Genomic DNA, 22801 nt, shown 5'->3' on the forward strand with positions numbered 1-22801 from the left:
AACAGAGTGACAGCCATCTTGGGAAGAACGTTGACCAGCAATGGACTTCCTTTGTTTGCAACACTAATTTTGTACCTGATTGCCTGGAGGATCTACTGATAACTCAGAAGAAATAGTATTTCTCATATGTTGTATCAGTGGCCTGATAGCAAATAGGAGTACCGAGGGATGCCTCTTGCAAGCAGCACTTGTTGCCTTCTGATGCAATGGGAGGGGGAAGGGAGTTTGGTGGTATCTGTGCCACATCACTTCCAGCAAAATCCCAATTGCCATAGAATTGCCAGCAATTCCTTGAGCTACCTGACACTGTTTCTGGGTTTCCCCTGGAATTGATGTTGCAGTGTAGACAATGCCATAAAAAGCTCCCGCCAGTTGCCAGGAACAGCCTGGTAACCCTATGGAGGTTTATCCTCTTCTATTACATAAAATTCATGGATTTACTTGGATTATACAGGTCAGAATGTGTGTGCCATTGTGAGCAAATCATGAATCACTTAAAATCACATCTTGCTACTTTTGCAGCTGTGCAAAGAGGTGGATTAATCACGTCCACATGTGATCAGAACTGAATGGCTTTAACACACCACTCCCAAAAGGCAATGTGAGAAACCCTCAATCCAGTATTTGACTTTGGGAAATGAACGAGGCTGAAATGAACAAGATTGGAAGCAGCATTTTCTACAAAAGAATGGATAACAAAGCTTGAAGAACAATAAGGATGTGGGGCAGAGGCATCAGCTGAACTGCCCACCTGAGCAAGGATGGAGAACGTGCAGGTTTGGTCTGTGTGACCCTTTGGATACCCCTCTTCCAAGTGCCTCTGATGCCCCAACTTGGACACCACAACACATACACCAGTGAACATGTTATTTATCAGAGCTTCAGATCTATCCAAATTTAATTGGGGAGAGGAGGAGAGGGAAGAGGCTCCATTAACAATTTCTCTGCCAGCAAGTGAGCCACTAAAGAAGATGAAGAGTTTGGATTTATATTCCACTTTTTTCAACCGTAATGAGTCTCAAAGCAGCTTACAAACTCCTTTCCTTCCTCTCCCCCATAACAGATACCTTGTGAGATATGTAGGGAGGGCTGAGAGCTTTGAGTGGACCGTAACTAGCCCAAGGTCACCCAGAGGCTTCATGTGTAGGAGCAGGGAAACCAATCTAGTTCACCAGATAAGCATCTGCGGCTCATTTGGAGGAGTGGGGAATCAAACCCAGTTTTCCAGATTAGCATACATCTGTTCTTAAGGACTCCTCCATGCTGGCTCTAAAATCAAAGAAATAGGGATAAGAAATAAGAAAGTCCAGTTTCTCTCTCTCTTTTTTTAAGCAGGCCAAACCCAGGCAAAGGAAGGTTTTTATGGCATCCCAGTTCCTTTCCAATGCCCTGATCAAATTACATACAGAAACACTCCTCATGGCTACTTTTAAAGAACTAAATCCAGGTGATGTTTCGCAAGCCTCCCAGGTGACATTCAGTTTCACTCTTCCTGATCTCACAGAATAAGCGACAGCAGTTGGCACCACCTCTTTCCTTTATGGCTGGCTCTTTTGAGGGTTTCCCCTGGGTCCTATGGCCCACCTGGGTTCCTCTTCACCCTCCCTCCTATTCCAATTGTCTTCAGACTCCCTATTGCCTTCAGCATAAGGTGGCACAGTTGTGTTTACCTGACCCTTTTTTCATCTAACCATTTTTATCCCACCCTTCTGCATAGCAGCTCAGGGCAGTTCACGACTTCATTTTATCCTAACCCTACGAAGAAAGTTATGCCAAGAGATGCTGACTGGCCCCAGATCAACCAGTGAGATTCACACTTCTGGGAAGGTTCAAACCTTGGTCTCCTGGGTCACAAGAACATTAGAAGAGTCCTGGTGGATCCGACCAGTGGCCCCTTCCGCACATGCAGAATAATGCACTTTCAATCCATTTTCAATGCACTTTGAAGCTGTGCAGAACAGCAAAAACACTTGCAAACAATTGTGAAAGTGGATTGAAAATGAATTATTCTGCATGTGCAGAAGGGGCCTAAACCACCATCCTGTCTCACAAGGTAGCCAGAACAAACAGGCTGAGGCCTTCCCCTGATGTTGGTTGCTGGAACTGGGATTCAGAGGTTGACTGCCTCTGAATATGGAGATTCCCTTGAGTCACCATAGCCAATAGACCTACAGACTCAATAGACCTATATCCACATCCTGGAATGACACACTCTAACCACTGCTACACACTTCGTCACAGCTCTCATATTTCACTGCAATACAACTTAAGGGTTAAAGAAACTTTATTGAACTCCTTACTGTTCCCCTCCAGTTCAAGGTAGTGTACATTCTGTACGCAATAAAAACACACAGAGGATGGCATGCCAAAATAATCCACATTCCGCCCCAAGGAAAACCGAATGCTGCAAGCTGTAAAAAATTATGCAAACCACACTTGTTTGCTGATTGGCATAATTTATTCCATTTTGGTGGGAGGGGAGGGATGTTATATCCCCTTAATTTTCCAAAGGCTCTTCAAAGCCCTCCCACGCATCCTGCCGCAGGTCTCTCTTCCAACACACCACCAGGTATTGCCCATGTAGTTTCTGCCATATCTTTGTACCAATGGGGACTAGAGATTTATTCTTTTTAAAGGTCTTCGCGATGTTGAGTTCTTCATCAAGTGCTAGTTTTGGCACTTTGGAAGTATAAAAAAGTTAGTGGTTTAAAATGAAAAACAAATTTAAGAGTGACATGTTGGCGAGCAGAATCTGTTAGTCATCTGTGGAGAGAAAGGAAACAAATTAAAAACACCCTCTTGCTTTCGCAAAGCTTCCCTGTCCAGTACTTGCCCTAGGCAAGTCGATGTTTACCAGCTTGGCTATAGGTAACCCCACTCCGTGTGAAGGAGCACACACATGTGCCCAACTTTCTGGGCAGTGAGTTTTTGACCAGTCTCGGCAACTTCCTCCTTTGCGGGGACTCCAATTTCGGGGGCTCCGAAGCTCTTCTTGTCCTCTGAGCACTGCTGGTACAACTTCTGCCGCATGTGCCTCCTCTCGTGTGTGCTGCAGTGGGATCTCTGGCTGAAGCATTTCCCACAATCCAGACACTTGAACGGCTTCTCCCCCGTGTGGGTCCTCCGATGACGGATGAGGTCTGAACGATGACGGAAGGTCTTCCCACAGTCTGGGCAATTGTACGGCCGCTCCTTCGTGTGCATCCGCTGGTGCCTGCTGAGGAGCGAGGGTTCGCTGAACTTCCGCCCACAGTCTGGGCACCAGTACGGCTTGTCGCTGGCGGTGTGGGTCCTCTTGTGCACCACCAGGTTCGAGCTGTCGCTGAAGCCTTTGCCACAGTATGAGCACTTGTACGGTTTCTCCCCCGTGTGGATCCTTCGGTGGCGGATGAGGTAGGAGTTCTGGCAAAAGCTTTTCCCACAGTCCAAGCACTGGTATGGCTTTTGGTCAGCGTGGATCCGTCGGTGCGCAATGAGGTTGGAGCGGTCACTGAAGCTCCTCCCACAGTGGAGGCACTGGAACGGTTTCTCCCCAGTGTGGGTCCTCCGATGCTTGAGCAGGTCGGAGCTCCGGCCGAATGATTTCCCGCACTCTGTGCACACCTTTTTTCGCCGGTCCTTGTGAACTCGTGACTGGGTGGCAGTTTCGCTTTGTTTCCGGCGGACCACCTGGCAAGGGACCGGTGTGCAGTCTCCCTCCCCCAACTGGCTGTCTTGCCGATTCTCCAATTTGTGTTGATTTTCAAAAGATTGTAGCTCCTCTGGGGACAGGAATGCTCCCTCTCCAAACGCCTCGGAGGGTTCTGCTTTTTCTGAATTTTTCAGTGAAGGAGGCTTCTCTTCCTCATTCTCAGTAGCCCATCCTTCACCTGCTGGAATTAAACAGAGAGAGAAAGAGACTCTGGTCATGCCTGGGACTACAGAGGACTAATGTATGCTGATGTGTTTTGGTGGGTGGGTGGTGGTGGGAAATATTGGTGAAGGGCAGGGATTCTTGCTGCCATAACCTTGTGAAAATCTACATGTGTGCCTGATTTTAGTGCTTATAGGCAGGGGAAAGAGCAATTCAGGGCACTAAAGTGGGATCTCTGAAACCCCGGGGGAAGGACTGCGCCTCAGGACAGAGCCTTTGCTTGACATGCAAAAGGGTCCTCAGTTCAGTCTCCAGCATCCACCAAAGGATCAGGCAGGAGCTGATGGGAAAGACCTCTGCCTGAGACTCTGCAGAAACACTGCTAGTCTAGACCAGGGGTCTGCAACCTGTGGCTCTCCAGATGTTCATGGACTACAATTCCCATCAGCCCCTGCCAACTGGTCATGCTGGCAGTGGCTGATGGGAATTGTAGTCCATGAACATCTGGAGAGCCACAGGTTGCAGACCCCTGATCTAGACAATACTGACCTTGATAGTTCTCGTCCTCGTTGGTGCTGCCGGGCTAGAGTTGTCAACTCCAAGTTGGGAAATTCCTGGAGAATTTGTGGGTGAAGCCTGGGGGGAAGGAGGGTATAATGCCACAGGCTCCTCCTTCAAAGCAGCCCTTTATGGGAACTGAATCATTTATATCGTGAGATCTCCAGGCCCCACCTGCAGGATGGCAACTTGCCATTGGAGTCTCTGGGAATAAATTTTCTCAAGGTTAGAAAGGACTGGTGGGAGTTGGGGGTGAGAATATGGAAAAGATCCTCAGCCCTTGTCCCTGAGGATGATGATGATTAAATTTTGTTTAATATCACGGCTGCCAGTTCTTTAGCTGGCTGTTGGCCTTTTATTACAACTCAAGACTCACCCAGAGGCCTAGGATGCTGTAATGTATCACTGTCGTCGTCATCATCTCGATTGATTTACTACCCTGCCCTCCCTGGCCTAAGCCAGGCTCAGCATCCAACCCACTGCTATGTGTTAGAAGCAGCGTACCTGTCATCTTTGGCCTGAGAAGACTTTAGGTGCTGCAAGCATCTTAAGTCAGCTGTGAAATGTTTAAAAACAGTTCCCTGTTTGTTTCCCCACTCAATTGAAGGCACTACTTCTTCATAAAGATCATCATGGGGGCCCACGTGCTGAAATGCCTCTTTCGCCTCGACTGAGCCTGTCTGCCAATCAGGGTACTGAGGAAGTCCCTCTTGGCTTTTGCCCTATGGGGTGCACATAAATCTTCAACACATTCTCAGAGGCCCTTTATTTCATTCATTCATTCATTCATTCATTCATTCATTCATTCATTCATTCATTCATTCATTCATTCATTCGATTTGATAGACTGCTCTACCCCCGAAGGGCTCAGAGTGGTGTACAAGCCAAACAAGAAAACAATAAATTGCAAATACAAGGAAAGAACAAATCGAATAACCCCAGTAAAATCAATAAAATACAATAAAATCAGTAGCGATTTATATTCTGCCTTTCTCCCCAATGGGGCTCCAAAGCAACTTACATCTTTCCCCTCTTTTCCATTTTATTCTCTCAATAACCCTGTAAGGTAGTTAGCCTGAGAGACTATAATTGGACCATGGTCTCTCAGCAAACCTCTTTGGCATGAGTGCAGATTTGAACTTGGATCTTCAACATACTAGTCTGACACTCTTAGCCACTACACCACGCTGGCTCTCAGGGGCTCTTTTTTTCAAAGGTGATAGTGGCAAGGGCTATTAAGTGTCAGCTTACTTATGGTGACCCCATGAGGTTTTCAAGACAAGAGTCAAAAAGAAGTGGTTTGCCGTAGCTTGCCTCTGTATGGACTCCCTTGCCTGGACTCCTTTGGTGGTCCACATCCAAACACCAACCAGGCTGACCCTGCTTAGCTTTTGAGATTTGATAAACACTGGGCTCATTTGAGCCATCCAGGTCAAGGTTTTCATAAGGCAGAAGATTAAATTCTCCTCTCTTGCACTGAAGCCAAAAATTGTGACAAAGAATTTCCCTCTAGATTTGAGGTAGTCTGGGCTGAGCCCAAACAATTGTGCTCAGTAAATTTCAGGTTTTTAAAATCAGAAATATGCAGTAAAGCAAAATAAAACCCATCGTTTTATTTGGCTTTTAACCAATTTTTTTGTGTTTTAAATTCAGGTTTCCTTGCTCCTCGAGAAGACTTGAGAAGTGGCAACAGGGAGAACTTCTCCTCCTTGGGAGGAGGGCGGGTTGCTTACATAGGGCTCTCTGCAAGCAAAAGTCCAAAAATCTGAAACCTATTTAGCTTTTTTTGGTGCCAGGCTAGTTTGCCTCTGACAAATATCCTGGGTTTTTTTTTTAAATAAAACAAATAATCACTGAATCACCACCTCAAGTCTGGGCCATCAGATTTACTACCTTTTCATAGCAACCTACAATGCTACCCTACAGTTCTTCCTAAAGGGGAACGGAGGACGATAGGCTTCAAACAGCCCTCTTCCAAAAGCCTGAAAAACAGAGCCTCAGCAGATTAATTACATTTATCAAGAAGAACTAAAGACCACAGTTAGTGGCAGACACCTGAAGTAAAGGAGGAATTCTCACCCAGAGAACTGGCTTCTCCATCGCTGTCCTGCTTCGCTTCCCTATACAGCTGCCACTGCCCGGCATCCAACAGGACCTGCTCAGCCTTGGGGGCATTCCTGGGTGTTTCTTGGACAGACTTTGGCACCTACAACAGCAATGAAGCAAAACCCACCTTTAGAGAAGAAGAAATAGTCTTTATTTATATTTACTTTTGAAAGCATGTACTCCATGACAACTCCATGACGCAGTGGCATAGTGGCTAAGAGCAGGTGCACTCTAATCTGGAGGAACCAGGTTTGATTCCCCGCTCTGCCACTGGAGCTGTGGAGGTTTATCTGGGGAATTCAGATTAGCTTGTACACTCCAGCACATGCCAGCTGGGTGACCTTGGGCTAGTCACAGTTCTTCTGAGCTCTCTCAGCCCCACCTACCTCACAGGGTGTTTGTTGTATGGGGGGGGGAAGGGAAAGGAATTTGTAAGCCCCTTTGAGTCTCCTTCAGGAGAGAAAGGGGGGATATAAATCCAACTCTTCTTCTACTTTAAAAAAATAAATAATCAAAAAGTTGTTAAAAATGGGGGAAGGGAGCGTTTCCAAATCCCCAGATTAATACTTCGAGATTAATACTCTAAAACCCAACCAACAAAATAGCGGCAGCAATAACATGTAATTATGATGTTATCTTAGAGAAATTGTAACTCACGTCATCATCTGAATTACCTCTGCAATTAGTGTAATTCAGATCTGTTTTTAGATATTGTTTTATGTTGGGTAATATCATGTTGTTAATAGCCTTGGGCCGTTAGGAGCGGCAGTTAAGAAATTCAGTGAATGAATGAATGAAAGAAATTCAGTGAATGAATGAAAGAACTGAATGATTGAAATTATTGTTGATGGAAAGCTTGGGTCAAAAGAATAGGTTATTGCATCATGTATTAAAACGAAACACAGGATGACCTTTTTCACCCCCTTTTCGTAACAAACAAAATGTTCCTTCTAACAAAACATAGCCCCTCACATCCAAAAAGCAGCACATTACCAAGAAGACACATGGGCATACATAATATTGGGGCAAAGAGTAGCAGGCATCAAACAAAAATCTCTGCCTACTCCAGGTGGGGATTTACAGATATCCTGGAATTATAATTGATTTCCAGATATCAATTCACCCAGAGAAAATGACAACTTTAGAGGGTGAACTTTATGGCATCGATCCTTGCTGAGGTCCTGTCTTCTCCAAACTACAATCAACTCAAGATTCGTACCCAGCTGTTTCATGTTAGTGGGTTAAAAAAATGTCAGCGGATCCACGATGCATGTATAGAGCCTGTGATAATACAACCTTTGTTAGAGTCTGGCCAGATAATCTTCCAAATAACAGAAGGGATACTTTTGGACTCAGCCTTGGTCTTGGATGGACAGGAAGTCACAGTGGCTAAAAGCAGCCTTTTAAAAGCCTGGGTCAGTATAGGATCATTGGAGAGTCCAATCTAACTGCAGTGACACTGTGGACAGCTCTTGAAAAATACTCGGAAACTTCAATTCATCCAAAATATGGATGCCCAGTTATTAGCCAAGGCTACCTGTGGTAAAAAGTGCCATCAAGTCATAGCTGACTTAAGGTGAGCCTGTGAAGAATTGTCAAGGCAAGAGATATCCAGAGGTGTTTACCACTGCCTGCTTCCCTGTGGGCTGAGAGAGTTCTGAGAGGACTGTGACTGACCCAAAGTCACCCAGCAGGCTTCATGTGGAGGAGAGGGAAAACAACTACAGTTCACCCGATAAGAGTCCGCCACTACATCACACTACCAGGATCAAAATGACACTTACTTTGATCCAGCTTCATGGGCTTCCAGATTCCCTTCCAGGTGTAAATTTCAAATGCTTTAGGACAGGGATAGCCAAGGACCATCATCTCCAACAAGAATAGGCTTATTTGCCTGCTTATAGTGGGAGACCTCTGGCCAATTTCAGCTCTCACCCACCGATGCTCAGCTGATTGGCTGGCAGAAACTGGGGCCAAAGATGGGGAGGGGGAGCGATAGTCCTGGGGAGGAAAATTTGAAAAGAAAAATAAGGCCTCGTCTTTTTACTAGAAGTTCCGACTGTAGGACTCCTGTTTTCCAAGAGCTATTTGGAAGTGACGTCTCATTTTTCTTTTTAATTTTCCTCCCAAGTTGCTGCTCCGCTCCCACAACCCTCCTGCCAGTTGCCAGGCTAGGGCTGCCAACCTCCAGGTAGGGCCTGGAGATTTCCCGCAATTACAAATGATTTCCAGACAACCAAGATCTGTTCCCCTGGAGAAAATGGCTGTCTTTGGCACGATGGCATTAGACCTGCTGAGCCTCCCCCCCCCCCCCCGCAAACCCCACTCTCCCCAGGCGCCACCCCCCAAATTTCCAGGTATTTCCCAACCCGGAGCTGGCAATCCTATTGTAGGCACTGACTGGCAACTCTAAGTATGAACCTACCCAAATACACAAACCATCTGGGGAGGCCCTGCTCAGAACCGCACAAGTGATAGCAGCTCAATGGGAGGCAACGTGTGACAGGGTCTCACCAGGGATGGCCCCCAGACTGTGGAAACTCCCCCCTCATGATACTTAATTGGCCATTTCCTGGAAGTTTTTAGGAAGTCTGCTAAACCTGAGTCGCTCACCCAAGATTTAGCCTGAGCATCAGCCAATTCTGTGTCCCCCTTTACGCTACTATCATTGGAACAGTTAACACGGATATGCTGCCAGGTACAAAAGAAACCTTTCAATAAATATTTACTTAATAAGTCAATAAATATTCATCCAGGATTTATTTTATTTTTTTGCAAAACTGCAAACTGAATTCACTGCCTAGCCTGGTTGTGGCAAGAACTTCCCACTACCTGGAAACAATAAGTATTTGTGCAGGGCTGGATCCAGGATTTCAGGGGCTCTCAGCAAAATGTCTTTGCCAGCCCCCTCCTCCTGTCTTCTGCCACTCCTCTCTTTCACCCAACTGCCGAAGAAGTTTGTGCAAATGAGCAGCCACATTGATAGTGAAGGCAAAGATGAGGTTGGCAGTTGACCCTGGGCCTTCGACAGCAGCCTGACACCGGCTACAGTCACCCAAGGGCTTCACTGAGTTTGGAATCCACGGCTCAGACGAGAAGCACTCACCTGCTGCTCCCACCTTTTGGCCTCTTGTTGCCTTGTCAGGAAATCCTCAGCCAGGACTACTGCCTGGGAACAATTCCCCGGCCCACCTTCTCGGACCCAGCTCTGGATCTCCCCTGGCAAGATGGTCAGGAACTGCTCCAGGATCACCAACTCCAGGATCTGCTCCTTGGTGTGCCTCTCGGGTTCCAGCCACTGGCGGCAGAGCTCCCGGAGCCGGCCACAAACCTCTCGGGGCCCCTCAGCCTCCCTGTAGCAGAATTGCCTGAAGCGTCGGCGTTGTGTCTCTGCATTGATGGGGTCCCCTTTTGAGACTTCAGCCTTTAATTTCCCATTGTCTCCCTTGTCTCTGTTTTCCAGGCTGTTGCAAGTCTGTTGGGGTTCTCCAGCTAAAGGTCGGGCCACCCATTCTCCTCTCGGCCACAGCCACGTATCAGCCACCCCCTCAAACGGGCTGGCAAAAGCCTTTCCGTTATCCTCCCATGGAGCAGTTGCCAGCAGGTGTGGATTTCCCCAGCCTGGGTGAGGGGACTGAACAGCCTTGAGGAACTCCTGCCAGGGCCCATCCCAACTGTCCGACATCCCCTCACTGGGCTCCTGTTTCACTTGCTGTGTGGCTGCCCAGCGCGGAAGGCTCCGCATCATCCCTTCCTGAAAAACAGGGCCCGTTCTCCCTGCCCCTTTTGCCCCTTTCCTGGGTTTGGAGCCTGCTGGGTCTTCATGTCCTCTCGGCTTCCCCTCCAGCTGTACATCTTGCTCTGGTACAGTCTGAAATTGGAGGCCCACAGATGTTGCGGCTCTTTCTATGGCAGTCATCCTTTTTTCAGCCTAGAACAGAAGAACACAACTATTGCCTGGACAAAGTACAACCGGAGTCTCTGGAACCCAGTTTCCTATCTCCAGCAGATGACAGCCAAGTTGTCCTGGGGAGTTCACAGGGAGGCTCTGCTGGAAACCGCCATCCTTTGGAAACCAAGCGGGGAAGGGTTGCGACCCTGTAGTTGAGCAAATGCAGAAGACTCTGACATATCCAGTCGAAAGGTAGCAGATGATGTGAAATACCTCTGCTTGAGACCCTGGAGCAGAGCATCGGCTTGGAATGCAGAAGGTCCCTGGCTCAGTTGCACTGTTCAATCCCCGCCTTCTCCAGCTAAAAGAATCAAGAAAGAGGTGATGCGAAAGACTTCAGCCTGAGAGCCCGGAGAGCCACCGTCGCTCTAAGTAGGCAGTACTGACTTTGACAGAAGAGTTAGACTTTACATCCCGCTTTTCTTCTACCTTTAAGGAGACTCAAAGCAGCTTACAAACTCTTTTCTCTTCTTCTCCCCACAACAGACACCTTGTGAGCTAGGTGGGGCTGAGGGAGTTCTGAGAGAACTGTGACTAGTCCAAGGTCACCCGGCAGGCTGCATGTGGAGGAGGGGGGAAAACAAACCTGGCTTACCAGATTAGAGTCTGCCTCTCATGTGGAGGAGTGGGGAATCAAACTCCAGATAAGAGTCCACTACTCTTAACCACTACATCACGCTGGTGTAAAAACATAACAAAAGTCCTACAAAAGGCAACCACAACACTGTTGTTCCAACAGCAGTCAATCCAATGCAGGGCGTGAAGGCAACAACACTCATTTCTTGTCACCCCTCAGCAACTTGCATTGGAGAAACACACTGCTTCTGAACATGGAGGCTCCATTCAGCCATAGGAGCTCATAGCTGGCGATAAAGCCACCTTCACACAGGAATCTGTATAGCCTTCTTCTAAAATCACTGCACTTACAGCAGTGGGTTCCGTTTCAATTCATCTGTTATTTTCTGAATAAATACCCAAATTGCCACCAAGCAATTTCACTGGATGACTTTGAACTGTAGTATTACTGGAGAAAGAGGAAAGACAAAGTTCCTTCTCTCCACTTCATTCACCATGTAATAAGCTTCGACCACGCCCCTTCCAATTCCTTCTCCAAAGTAAAAAGCCCACAATACATTTAAAAACACTCAGATTGTATTATCTTCTTTTTCTCCACACCAAGGACTCAAAATTATATAAACCATTCTCCTTTCCTCCTCACAATCCTGTGAGGTAGCTTTCATGGCAGAGCGGGGATATGAACTGGAGGCTTCCAGATTCTGGTCTGACACTCTAACCATTACATCACAGCGGCTCTCTTGGGTGTCATCCCTGATAAAATCTGTTAAAGAAATCTTCCATGGAGGGAGATTTAGATTAAACGTTAAAAACTTCAAATGTACAAGGGTGTCCAATGTGATTCTGGGCTACAGCAATAGGAGCAAAGTGCAGTTCCACTCTAGTCAGTGTTGGTCAGACCTCACCTGGAATACTGTGTCCACTTCTGGGCACTGCAATTCAAGAAGGCTATAGATAAGCTGGAGCATGTGCAGAGGGCAACCAAAATGGTCAAAGGGCTGACAGCCCTATGAGAGACTTAAGGAGGTGGGTGTCTTTGGAGAAGAAAAGGTTGACATGATAACCATGTTTAAATATTGGAAGAGATATCATGTTGAATAGGGAGCAAGCGTCTTTTCTGGTGCTTCAGGGGCTGGGACACGGAGTAATGGATTCAAAGTACAGGAAAAGAGATTCCAGCTAAACATTAGGAAGACCTTCCTGACGATAAGGGCTGTTCGACGGTGGAATATGCTGCCTCTGAGTGTGGTGGAGTCTCCTCCTTTGGAGGTTTTTAAACTGAGGCTGGATGATCATCTATTAAAAGTGCTTTGATTGTGTGTTCCTGCATGGGAGGGAGTTGGACTGGATGGCCCTTATGGTCTCTTCCAACGCTACGATTCTACAATTAATTCATGCGCCGGTCTTCTAACTCAGCTTTGAGAGTGTCAGGCAAATGTCGAGCAGCTGAGATCCTTTCAAATTGAGATGTTGGGGAACCTTCCAGCAGATGCTTTGCCACTAAGCCATGGCTCCTTCCAAAATTTACCTTTCTTTTCCTGAATGAGAGCCTCGGTCTAACTTATCAACTGGAGGTGCTAGGAACTGAACTTGGGACCTTCTACATGCCAAGAAGATGCTGTACCACTAAGCCACAGATCCTCTCTCCCAACCTATTTTAGCTTCCAGGATCTGGCCATAGAGGGCAGAGTGGGGAAAGTGATAACAGCTATTTATTATCCTAGCCATATTCTTGTTCCTGCACAGGCAGAAATTCACCAAACATTCCCTATTAACACCTTTGGGGAGCAATCAGATACTCAAGGGAAGAATGTGGAGCCTTTGTGTGCTGAAAAAAAGAAGAACCAGCTCATGTAGATTTTGCCATGTGGATGCTCAAGAGCTGCACCTGTTGGATTCCAACCCTTCCAGGAAACTGCAGAAAAGCACAAGAATGATACCCCCACCCATAGCCTCACCAATCCCTCCATGCCAGCAAATATATACCAGACTCAGTCAGCAAATATATATCATAGCAATGAACGCCGCTAGCTAGAAGAGGCAAGGAGGACACCCCCCAGATGTCAACGGGGCGGCGTTTTTACCCCCACTCATTCTCTACCTGGTTCTGCCAGATCTCATCCCTGATCATGCCCCACTTCCGCCCCCACCTTTTGCACGTCTGAATGCGTGTCTAGCCCGCTGTCCCTGCCCTCTACCCGGATCCTTTACCTCCCCCGTTGAAACAGCCCTTCCAAACTCACCCCCCGGGTAGCTAATTCCCCCTCCCACGTGGGAGGCAGTTGTGGGGGGTGGCAGGAAGGAAGGAAGTCTCCCTATTTACCTCCTCCCGAGTTCCCACGCCTTTCTAGGCAGCGTGGTTCTCTCTCTCTTGCTCTCTCTTTTAACGCTTTCAGCGCCGATCCATAATTTCGACCGAATCTTCCCTCTCGCCCCGTTCTATATTCGCTTAAATAGGCTTGCAAGCTTAATCAATAAATAACCTGGTAGGGCAGGCAAATATTCACAAGGTGCAGCACTGGGGGAGCGCTGGTGGGGGTAGGCTTCTTCACCTGATGAATGTCCAGCCTTTGGGTGACGGTGACAAACACAAGACAAAAATTTGTCCACTTGACTCATTTATTTTGGATTGTAAGTAGGGTCGCATGCCAACCTCTAAGTGAGGACTGGAGATCTCCCAAACTATATGTGCTTCTTTATTATTTTTTAAATATACAATAAGATCCCAGTTAAAATGAGTTAAGACTGACTAAATGATTAATGGTTAAAGTTGTTTTTATCCAGTATGCCAGTTAATGTTAGTTTATTTTTATTAATAAGATTATAAATGCAGATCCGTTTTATACTTAATTTTGATATAGATTATGTTTGATTCTGATTATATAAGATTATGTGTTCATTATAATTACTTTCAACTTTTTTTCCTGTTTTTCTTCAGTCGGTTAAATTAAAAAAAAATGTTTTAAAGAATTCCCCGCCAGGCAGTCAAGATAAATTCACCTAGAGAAAATGGCTGCTTTAGGATGTGAACTTTCTGGCATTATACCCCACTGAAGTCCCTCCCTTCCCAAACCCTGCCTTTCTCAGGTTCCACCCCAAACTCTCCAGATCAGTGGTTCTCAACCTGGGAGTTGGGACCCCTTTGGGGGGTCGAACAACCCTTTCACAGGGATCGCCTAAGTGGTGGCGAACCTTTGGCACTCCAGATGTTATGGACTACAATTCCCATCAGCCCCTGCCAGCATGACCAATTGGCCAATTGGCCATGCTGGCAGGGGCTGATGGGAATTGTAGTCCATAACATCTGGAATGCCGAAGGTTCGCCACCACAGCGAAATGGTCTTTTTATATTTTATATATATACCAATCTCTTATGGTTAGAGGTCACTACTGGCGTGAGGAACGGTGATTAAAGGGTCGCGGCATTAGGAAGGTTGAGAACCACTGCTCCAGATATTTCCTAACCTGGAGCTGGCAGCCCAATTGTAAGTGCTTTTGGGTGATGGCTTTTGGTGCAACAATGCCAACTGCTTTGATATTTCAAAGCAAGAAAATACATGAAGAGAAAAGCCAATCCAGACTCTGGCCTCTTCCGCACATGCAGAATAATGCACATTCAGTCCACTTTCACAATGGTTTAAAAGTGGATTTTGCTATCCCGCACAGTAAAATCCAGCTTCAAAGTGTGCATTGAAAGTGTATTATTCTGCAGTGGAAGAGACCTCTGAAAAAAACATTATTATTAGTGTGTGCAAGGCTCTCAATAGCTGAAAGTTCATCAGATGAAGTGTGGTTTCCAAAGATATGGCTGGTGCAACAGAAGACACTGAAAAGAAAGGGCAGCTGTGAACATTTTTCTGGGGCAACATGGCTGATGCTCAGATGCAAGGGAACAAACAAACTTTCAGAAACATCCTCTGCTGCACTTTAGATTGTGCAGGGAGATAAGGGAGAGGCCCAACTGACAATATCTTACCCAGGGCCTCCTAAAACCTGGGGCTGTGAGCTACTACTCATTCTGTGGGAAACCGTGGCCTTTGTTCCTATGGACTAGGGATCCCCAGTGTGATGCCCTTGGGCACCAGGTTGCCCAGAAGTGGGTTTCTGGTGGTAGGGCTGCCAGCGTAGCACTGTCAACTGGTGGGAGGTTTAGTGAGGGGACAGGCAAATAAGGGCTGTTACAGTGTCACAGTGCCAGACATGACCCTGGATGTGATATCATTGCATCAGTACAATGCTCTACGATCTCCCAACTAAACTCTATGGTTTTGCCATAAGATAGGTTAAGAAGAGAGGGTGTGGCTGGTTCAGGGTCAGCCAGTGAGCTTCCATGACACCAGTGAGAATTCGAACCTGACCCTCCCAGAATTCTAGTCCAATACTCTTAACAATTCCACCACACTGTGTCTTTAGACCCACATCATAGAATAATAGAGTTGGATGGAGCCATACAGGTCATCTAGAACCACCCTCTGGCTCACGGCAGGATCAACCTAGAGCATCCCTGGCAAGTGTTTGCCCAGCTGCTCCTTGAAGACTCCCTTTGTGTCACATTTTACACTGTAAAGTCCTCTGGGCAGCTTCTTGTTGTTTTTGAAAGCACCAGATCTATCACTATAGCCATGTGAAATAAAAAAAGATCCATGGATCCTAGGAATGCTATCCTGTGGGTTCTCTAGTTTCTGTGTTGTACAAGCTATCCAAATGCTTTTTGGATAGTTTCTGTGTTGTACAAGCCATCCAAGAATCCATTCTGCCTTCCTTTTTGTAAAGGGATGGAGCGCCCTCTGGTGTCTATTAAGGCCATACTCAGCACTACCAAACATTACAACCAGAGGAGCCGTTTGATGGGTAGACAGCTGGTACTTGGCGGGTACCAAGTTGGTATCTACTGTACTACCAGAGGCAATTTGCTGTGTAGAAGGTGTAACAAAATCCTATTTCCTTTATTAAGACCTCAGTGTTGCAGTTTCTGATGTGAACACTGAGAGACTTGCCAAGGGGCAGCAGCTGGACTTAGAAACACATTGAACTGAAAGTGAACATCTGGAAACCATGTAAAATCATAGGGACACCTAGCATAGAATTTCATTGGAAAGGTTATTACAGTGCATGTGATGTTGCTTTATATATACACATATCTCGTCAGCATTTGGATTGGAAGTAACAGGAACTGGAGGTGAGTTTCCCCCATTGGGGGAATAGTAAACACCTCCCACAAAAAAACAACAACACGTGAAACATCTACTTACTCACATGCAAAAAAAAAGGATGAGTGTTATATAAAGAATGGGATTTCCCCTCCCCCCTGAGTCCCAGCAGGGTTCCCACTTCTGATTTCATATTCACCCGTAAGGATAGGAAGAAGGTGAATCAAAGTTTTGTGTACTGGGACCTCTGGAGATGTCCACAGAGAGACAATGCACCCCCTTGAAGGGTTCCACCCACTGCACATGCATTCTCAAGACTTTCAAGTCTGGGCAGCATAAGATATTCCCTTTCCCATTGCCTAGTCCTGTAAAGTTATGCTAGTATTGTTTTTTGTTTACTCCATTTATATCCTACCTGCTTCCCCAAAGCATCTTACATCACATTCGCCTATCCTTAATTTCATCACCCCAACAAGCCTGTGAGGTAGGTTAGGTTGAGACTGTATGATTGGCCAAAAATTGCCCAGGAAAGCTTCCTCTGCAGAGTTGGGATTTGAACCTGGGTCTCTCACAATCCTAGCCTGACATCCGAACCATGACATCACTTTGAAGTTTATAGCTAAGAGTTTCAATCTGAATTTCATAAAGAACAACTCATGGTCTATAGAACAAAACTGATCTTTAATAGCATAAAAGAATTGGCTTGTTACAAAAAATACATGTATTTAAAAAATACAAACTTTCAACTTTTGCAAGTTGGAACACTATAACAGTTAACTTCTTAAAACATCGTAGATTATAAAACATCAAACAAATTTAACAGTGCAAAATTCAAAACTGAAGAACTCAACAACAGATCAGTGAGGTCAAATTGATTGATTCGGTATTTATTTTGATTTGAAACAAATAAAAAACACTTATCCGGATGGCGTTAGAGAAGGCACGATAAAGTGTTATTATACAATCTGTGTCTGCTTCAGAAGGGCAGAAGGAGAGAACAGAGTAGCAATAGATGACAGCTTTTATACTAGAAGATATGTGTGGGTCAGCGGAAGAGTGGCGATAGATAAATGCTATGAAGAAGACCATGATCCAGCCTGAAAAATCATGAGATCCAACAGCCATGGAGTGAAAAATAGTTGTGGGCAGAAAATGCTGACTCTGACTGGGAAAGGGGTGGGTTTAGGTCCTCCCTTCCCTTGAAAAGGGATAAAAATACAAGCCAAAAGAGGCAAATGCTTCATTAAGTGTTCCTTTCTCTGAAGGATCAGGCTATGCCCAGGCTATGCCTTTAAGTGTTCCTTTCTCCATTAAGGATCAGGCTATCCAGTGGAGGCGAACCTTTGGCACTCCAGATGTTATGGACTACAATTCCCATCAGCCCCTGCCAGCATGGCCAATTGGCCCTGCTGGCAGGGGCTGATGGGAATTGTAGTCCATAACATCTGGAGTGCCAAAGGTTCGCCACCACGGGGCTATGCCCATATGGCAGGGTAATCCTTCCCCAAGTTCAACCCCCATCACCGAACTGCTATTAATTACAACGTGAAAAAAGGCTTCAGAGGATGAGGCTTTTCTAGCTAGGAAATAATACCTGGATGGGAAAGGACAGCTTCATTAACGCTGTAACTCCACTTCTGATCACCAAACTGTCCCACATAAATGTATTACTGGGCCACAAGACAAAAACAAAACAAAAACATTTGTGTTGTTCCCTAAATTTTGTGTTGTGCCCAACATTTAATAAGACAGACTCTGGTTATCCCTAAATAGTCATTTCCCCAACTTGCATCCCTTCTTATTTGTAAATTTTAACACTTTCAGGGCTCTAGAACTTAATAAATGTAAGGGAATGCATGACAAATTTAGCCAGGAGTTAAGAACAGGATACTAGAAATGTTTGCTTTTGAAGTTCAGTTGTTGACCCTTTTAGGTTTCACCATATAACAGGACAGTGGGTGCAATTCTGATCCATAAAAGTATGGTGTTATAAATGGAGCGCCTTCCAAAGGAAGGCTGGACATTCTGTGGAATTTCCTGCAAAATGAGTAGAAATGAGAAGACCTTTCCCACACCCATCAGTGCAGATTTTCCTTAACTATTAACCGGCTTTAAGCAGCATAGATGGGGGAATTGTTACACAAGATTACTATTAACAGAAAAATCATTTGCAGTCACAGAATCTCCTCCCTTTATGAAGAGACTGATTGGGTTTACACAAATAAACCAGCTCAAATCTACAATAAATGAAATGTGGCTAATTTGGGGACACATGCGCTCAATATCCCAGTAGGCCTCTCCACTCGAATCAAAGCCTCTTTCCAATTTTCTCATGCACCAACTCATGCTTCTTTCGTTGCCACTTGCGATAAAATCCTTCCCCACAGAACTGGCACTCATGCGGCTTCCTCCCCGTGTGCATGGACTCATGCCGAGCCAGATCAGACTTCCAGCAGAAGGCCCGGCTGCAAAAACAGCATGCATGGCGCTTCTCCTTTGTGTGACAACGGGCTTGGTGCCTCGTTAAGCTCGAGATCCCAGAGAAACTCTGCCCACACTCCTGGCAGACTTTTATTTTGCTCTGGGGGGTTTCTGGGGAGAGTGAGGCCTTGCAGAATTTCCTGGAGCCCTCTTCCTGAGGTGGAGAGTGATCAGGCCTATTCTCTGGGCAGATTTTTGTTCTGCCCTGGGGGGTTTCTGGGGAAAGTGAGGCCTTGCAGAATTTCTTTGAGGCCTCTTGCAGATGTGGAGAGTAATTAGGCCTATTCTCGGGATAAATCCCTCGCAGCCTCTCCGAGCGACGCCGCTCCTTGATGACAACTTCCTGCTTCAACTGATACAGAGAGGCCTTGGAGGGTCTTCCCCGGCGTTTTGGCCAACATTCGGCTTGCTCCAAACATTCCCACTCCAGACTCTTTTTTCTCCCCCTTCTGACTTCACTGTTATCTAGTGGAAAGAAGATGAAAAAACAGACAGAAGTGAGCATTAGATAACTGGGAAGGAGGTCTCTTCTAATGGCAAACGTACTAGATTTCTGGGACCATTTTAGGCACTTTGTTTACAGAAGGAAAACCCCATTACTATCTATCTAATAAACCCTATTACAGGGCAAATGGCTGCACTTTAGGCAGCGGAGATCTAGGTTTTCTGAGAAAACACAAATCATAAAATTTTCCAACTGAAATAATTTAAATAATGTTAGCAAAAGAAGGCAAATACACCATACATTGTTTGGAGTCAACATATCTGAAGCATCTAACCCCCTATTAGCCCCTTATGAACTGCTATGGCCATCCAAAGAAGCCCTGTTTTGAAGACTCCTGTCTTCTGAGATTAGGGGGCTGGCAACTCAGAAAGGGTCTCCACAGTCATGGCACCAAAGTTCTGGAACTCTCTCCCTGGGGAGATTCATCTGTTCTCTTCTGTTGCCATCTTCTGCCAGCAGGTGAAGACATTTTTTGCTTGGCATCCCCTCAATGATCTCTCCTTCCTCGCCAATGTGTTTATGTTTTGTGAGTACTGTTTTTAAACTTTAAAATAGGGTGGAATTCTCCCGCTAAGGTTTGAACCTTCAGCATACAAACCAAGTGCTCTTCTCATTTAGCCAAAGACACTCCCTAATGAGTTAGTGTATAAGGGTCAAAGACTGGTCTATACTCTGAGGCGTTTACAATATAAAGTCTGCCAATGGAGGAACAATAAAGGAAACCAAAAGAAAGGTGGGGGGACTAAATAGGCCCACAAATTTGACATGGTTCTCCCTTTCTGGTCAAACAAAAGATCTCCCAAAAATTCCAAATCTGAAAGAGAAGAAAGAGAAGGACTCAAAGATCTTGATGTCACAAACATTCCTTACTTGGGTAGGATCTCCTTGATGAACTGGAGTCCACACGGATATCCTTCTTGGTCCACAGCAGCTCCCTATCCTGTTGAGACGATTTGGTCTTTGAATAATCTATTGCTACATCGTTCGGCTCCTGAGGATGCTAAGAGGAGAGGAGCAAGATCAACAAGTCAGCACAAGATTCCAGCTCAACTCACTTGCATGAAGTACACAACGCAGAAAAAAAATTCAAATTAACCATGAAACAAACTGGCCATGAAATGAAAGCAAGGGGTGTCTTTCTAGCAGAGATACACAATTTGATGTTCGCCAGGGATATGGAAGGACATTTACTCACACATTATCCAGTCAATCAGTTAAAGATCAATATATTAGGTCAGGAATGTTGAACTGATTTGTTATAAGGGTCAGATGTGACACAAACGTGACCTGGGTCAGGTTTGTGTCCGTGGCTGCTTTGGCTGTTGAGACTCCAGCAGGCTTGCCAGCCCAAATCAGCACCGGGGCGGGCGGGGGGGGGGGGGGGGGGGCTGCCTCAGAACAGCACTGGGGGAAGTGGTTGGCATGTGTTGGGGTGTGGCGCCGCTGTCAGCTGGCTTGCGGGCCTGATAAACCCACTGCTGTATTAGATAGACAATACATATAAGACAGGAGGAACAGGCACCTGTGGGCTCCATGGTACCTGAGAACACCATTCTTGATGCCTACTAAGTGTTTTTAGAGTGTGGGCGTGGCCAGGTGCGACCACTGGCCAGTAGGCCTTCTGATTAGCCATTGGATATCTATACAGATTTTATCAATGTTGCTTCAGCAGCAGCTTCCACAACAACACTAGGATCTTCACTGAGTAACTGAAGTTAAGCTGTGTGTAAGCAAGAAAATATTTTAAAACATTCATGTTCTTATGTTCTTATGTTCTTCTTATGTTAAAAAGAATCCTGTTAAGAAGAGTTTCTGCATGAAAGGCCGAATATGTTACTGTTCATTATGCATAACCTTGTTTCGTGACATTCTGTCACTGGCTCTGACTCTAGCCACAGCCATTTTGTGGATGGCTCCACCTCAAATGGCAGCCATTTTTGTGGTGTTGAAACGATAATTCCTAGGATCCCCAGTGCAGTGGCGTAGAGCCAATGGGACAGGGGGCACCCCACCCCAGGCATGTGCCATTGGGGTTCCACGGGGGTGGAAAATCGCCCCAATACCCCTTCCCCCATGGCGCCCCCCCACTTGCCTTAGTTTTTCTCTCCTGCTCCTTAGTTCTTCTCTTCTGCAGCCTGGTGGGAACTACACTTCCCAGGAGACCTTGCTCCTGGGAAGTGTAGTTCCCACCAGGCTACAGGAGAGAGGAACTTCCTGGTGGGAAGTGTAGTTCCCACCAGGCTGCAAGAGAGGAACTGAGGGGCAGGAGAGAAAAACTAAGGCAAGTGGGGAGTGGGACGTCACAAGGGGGGCACCATTTTCTTTGTCAGAATTCCAAAGGTGCCCCAGGCTCAGAAAGGCTGGGGACCACTAGAAGAAGGCTTGCCAAATTCTTTGTGTACAAGATACAAAAGCCACTTTTTAAATTCACCAAGTGACCCAACTCTCTGGCCCATTAGACTTACAGGAATTAAGCATCCTGCTCACCTGCTCTTCCTGAGTCTCAGCAGCCAGCAGCTTCCTCAGGAAACTCTCTGCCATGGTCACAGCCTGATTGCAGGTCACCGGGCCCTGCTCCCTGACCCAGGCCTGCATTTCCTTTGGCAGGATGGCCAGGAACTGCTCCAGGATCAGCTGCTCCAGGATCTGCTCCTTGGTCTGCCACTCCGCTTTCAGCCACTGATGGCAAAGGCGCTGGAGCTGGAAGCAGACCTCTCTGGGGCCATTGGCCTCCTGGTAGCAGAACCGCCGAAATTGCTGCCGTTTCCGCTCCCGGTTCATGGCCTCCTTCTGCAAAATAGCCATCTTCACCTTCCAGAAGTCGCCTTGGTCTTTGTCATCTAAGCTACGGAAGGCCTCCTCACCATCCCTGTCCAGGGACGGCAGCAGTCGATTCACCCACTCTTTCCGGGGCCACCGACAAGCCAGGGCAACTTGTTGAAACGATGCCAAGAAGGCATCTGTGTTCTCCCATGGGGTCAGCCCATCCTGCAGACGCGAGTCTTCCCAGGGGAAATCTTCTGCCTCCAAAAACTCCTGAAACTCAAGGTCCCAGCACTGAAACATATCTTCATACGGTTTTGGCTGAATCCCTTGGAGCAGCATCCCTGTGTTTCCCGCCTGAATGGCACTGTGGCCTCCTAAGCCCAACTCAGGGCTTGCTGGTATTCTCATTGCCTGCGCAAATGCAGCCTGGAACTCAGGTTTAAAGGCGGCTACCTCCCACGGCTCTGTGCTGGCCATTTTCTCAGGCAAGGAAGGTCTCACCTGGGCCTAACTTTGGCCTAACCTATATGCCGACCACAAACAGCTGTGTTAGATGGTGGATGCGGCTGTCCCTGCTTAAGCGGGGTAGAATGAAAACAAAATGTCACACTGTTCACAGTGGGACTCTCTTGGTGTCCCTGCAGAGGTCAAGAGTTTTCAGGGGACAGAAATGACCAGCAAGTGAAGAGCTCCTGCGGAGAGAGAAAAAAAATAAGAATAAGGAGGAATTGTCTCAGCCCAGATGATTACGGTCTGCCTCCCAACTAGAAATTCCCATGCTAACCATACCTGCAAAAACTACCTGAGGAATGAAAAGGTAGAATTTGTTTTGTGACCCTTAGCAAAGCCAAGCG

At 46.4% G+C, this 22801-nt stretch overlaps 1 protein-coding gene across 3 annotated transcripts; it reads right to left on the reverse strand.

Moving 5' to 3' along the window:
- Positions 1–2443: 2443 nt before the first annotated feature.
- On the reverse strand, positions 2444–13360 carry LOC125428650 (zinc finger and SCAN domain-containing protein 31-like). 3 transcript variants are annotated; one of them, XM_048489120.1, is made up of 4 exons: positions 13289–13360; positions 9624–10770; positions 6491–6617; positions 2444–3869 (listed from the first exon to the last, which is right to left on the reverse strand). In XM_048489120.1, exons 2-4 carry the CDS (start codon positions 10434–10436, stop codon positions 2863–2865), a joined length of 1947 nt encoding a protein of 648 aa, XP_048345077.1. In that variant the 5' UTR covers positions 10437–10770; positions 13289–13360; the 3' UTR covers positions 2444–2862. The 3 variants fall into 3 exon arrangements, with proteins under 3 accessions (XP_048345077.1, XP_048345075.1, XP_048345076.1); XM_048489118.1 differs by having other exon boundaries at positions 2444–3872; XM_048489119.1 differs by having other exon boundaries at positions 2444–3872; positions 13257–13330.
- Between the last annotated feature and the right edge of the window lie 9441 nt (positions 13361–22801).

The sequence above is a fragment of the Sphaerodactylus townsendi genome, linkage group LG03 (genome assembly GCF_021028975.2).
Source record: "Sphaerodactylus townsendi isolate TG3544 linkage group LG03, MPM_Stown_v2.3, whole genome shotgun sequence".
Taxonomy (NCBI): Eukaryota; Metazoa; Chordata; class Lepidosauria; order Squamata; family Sphaerodactylidae; genus Sphaerodactylus; species Sphaerodactylus townsendi.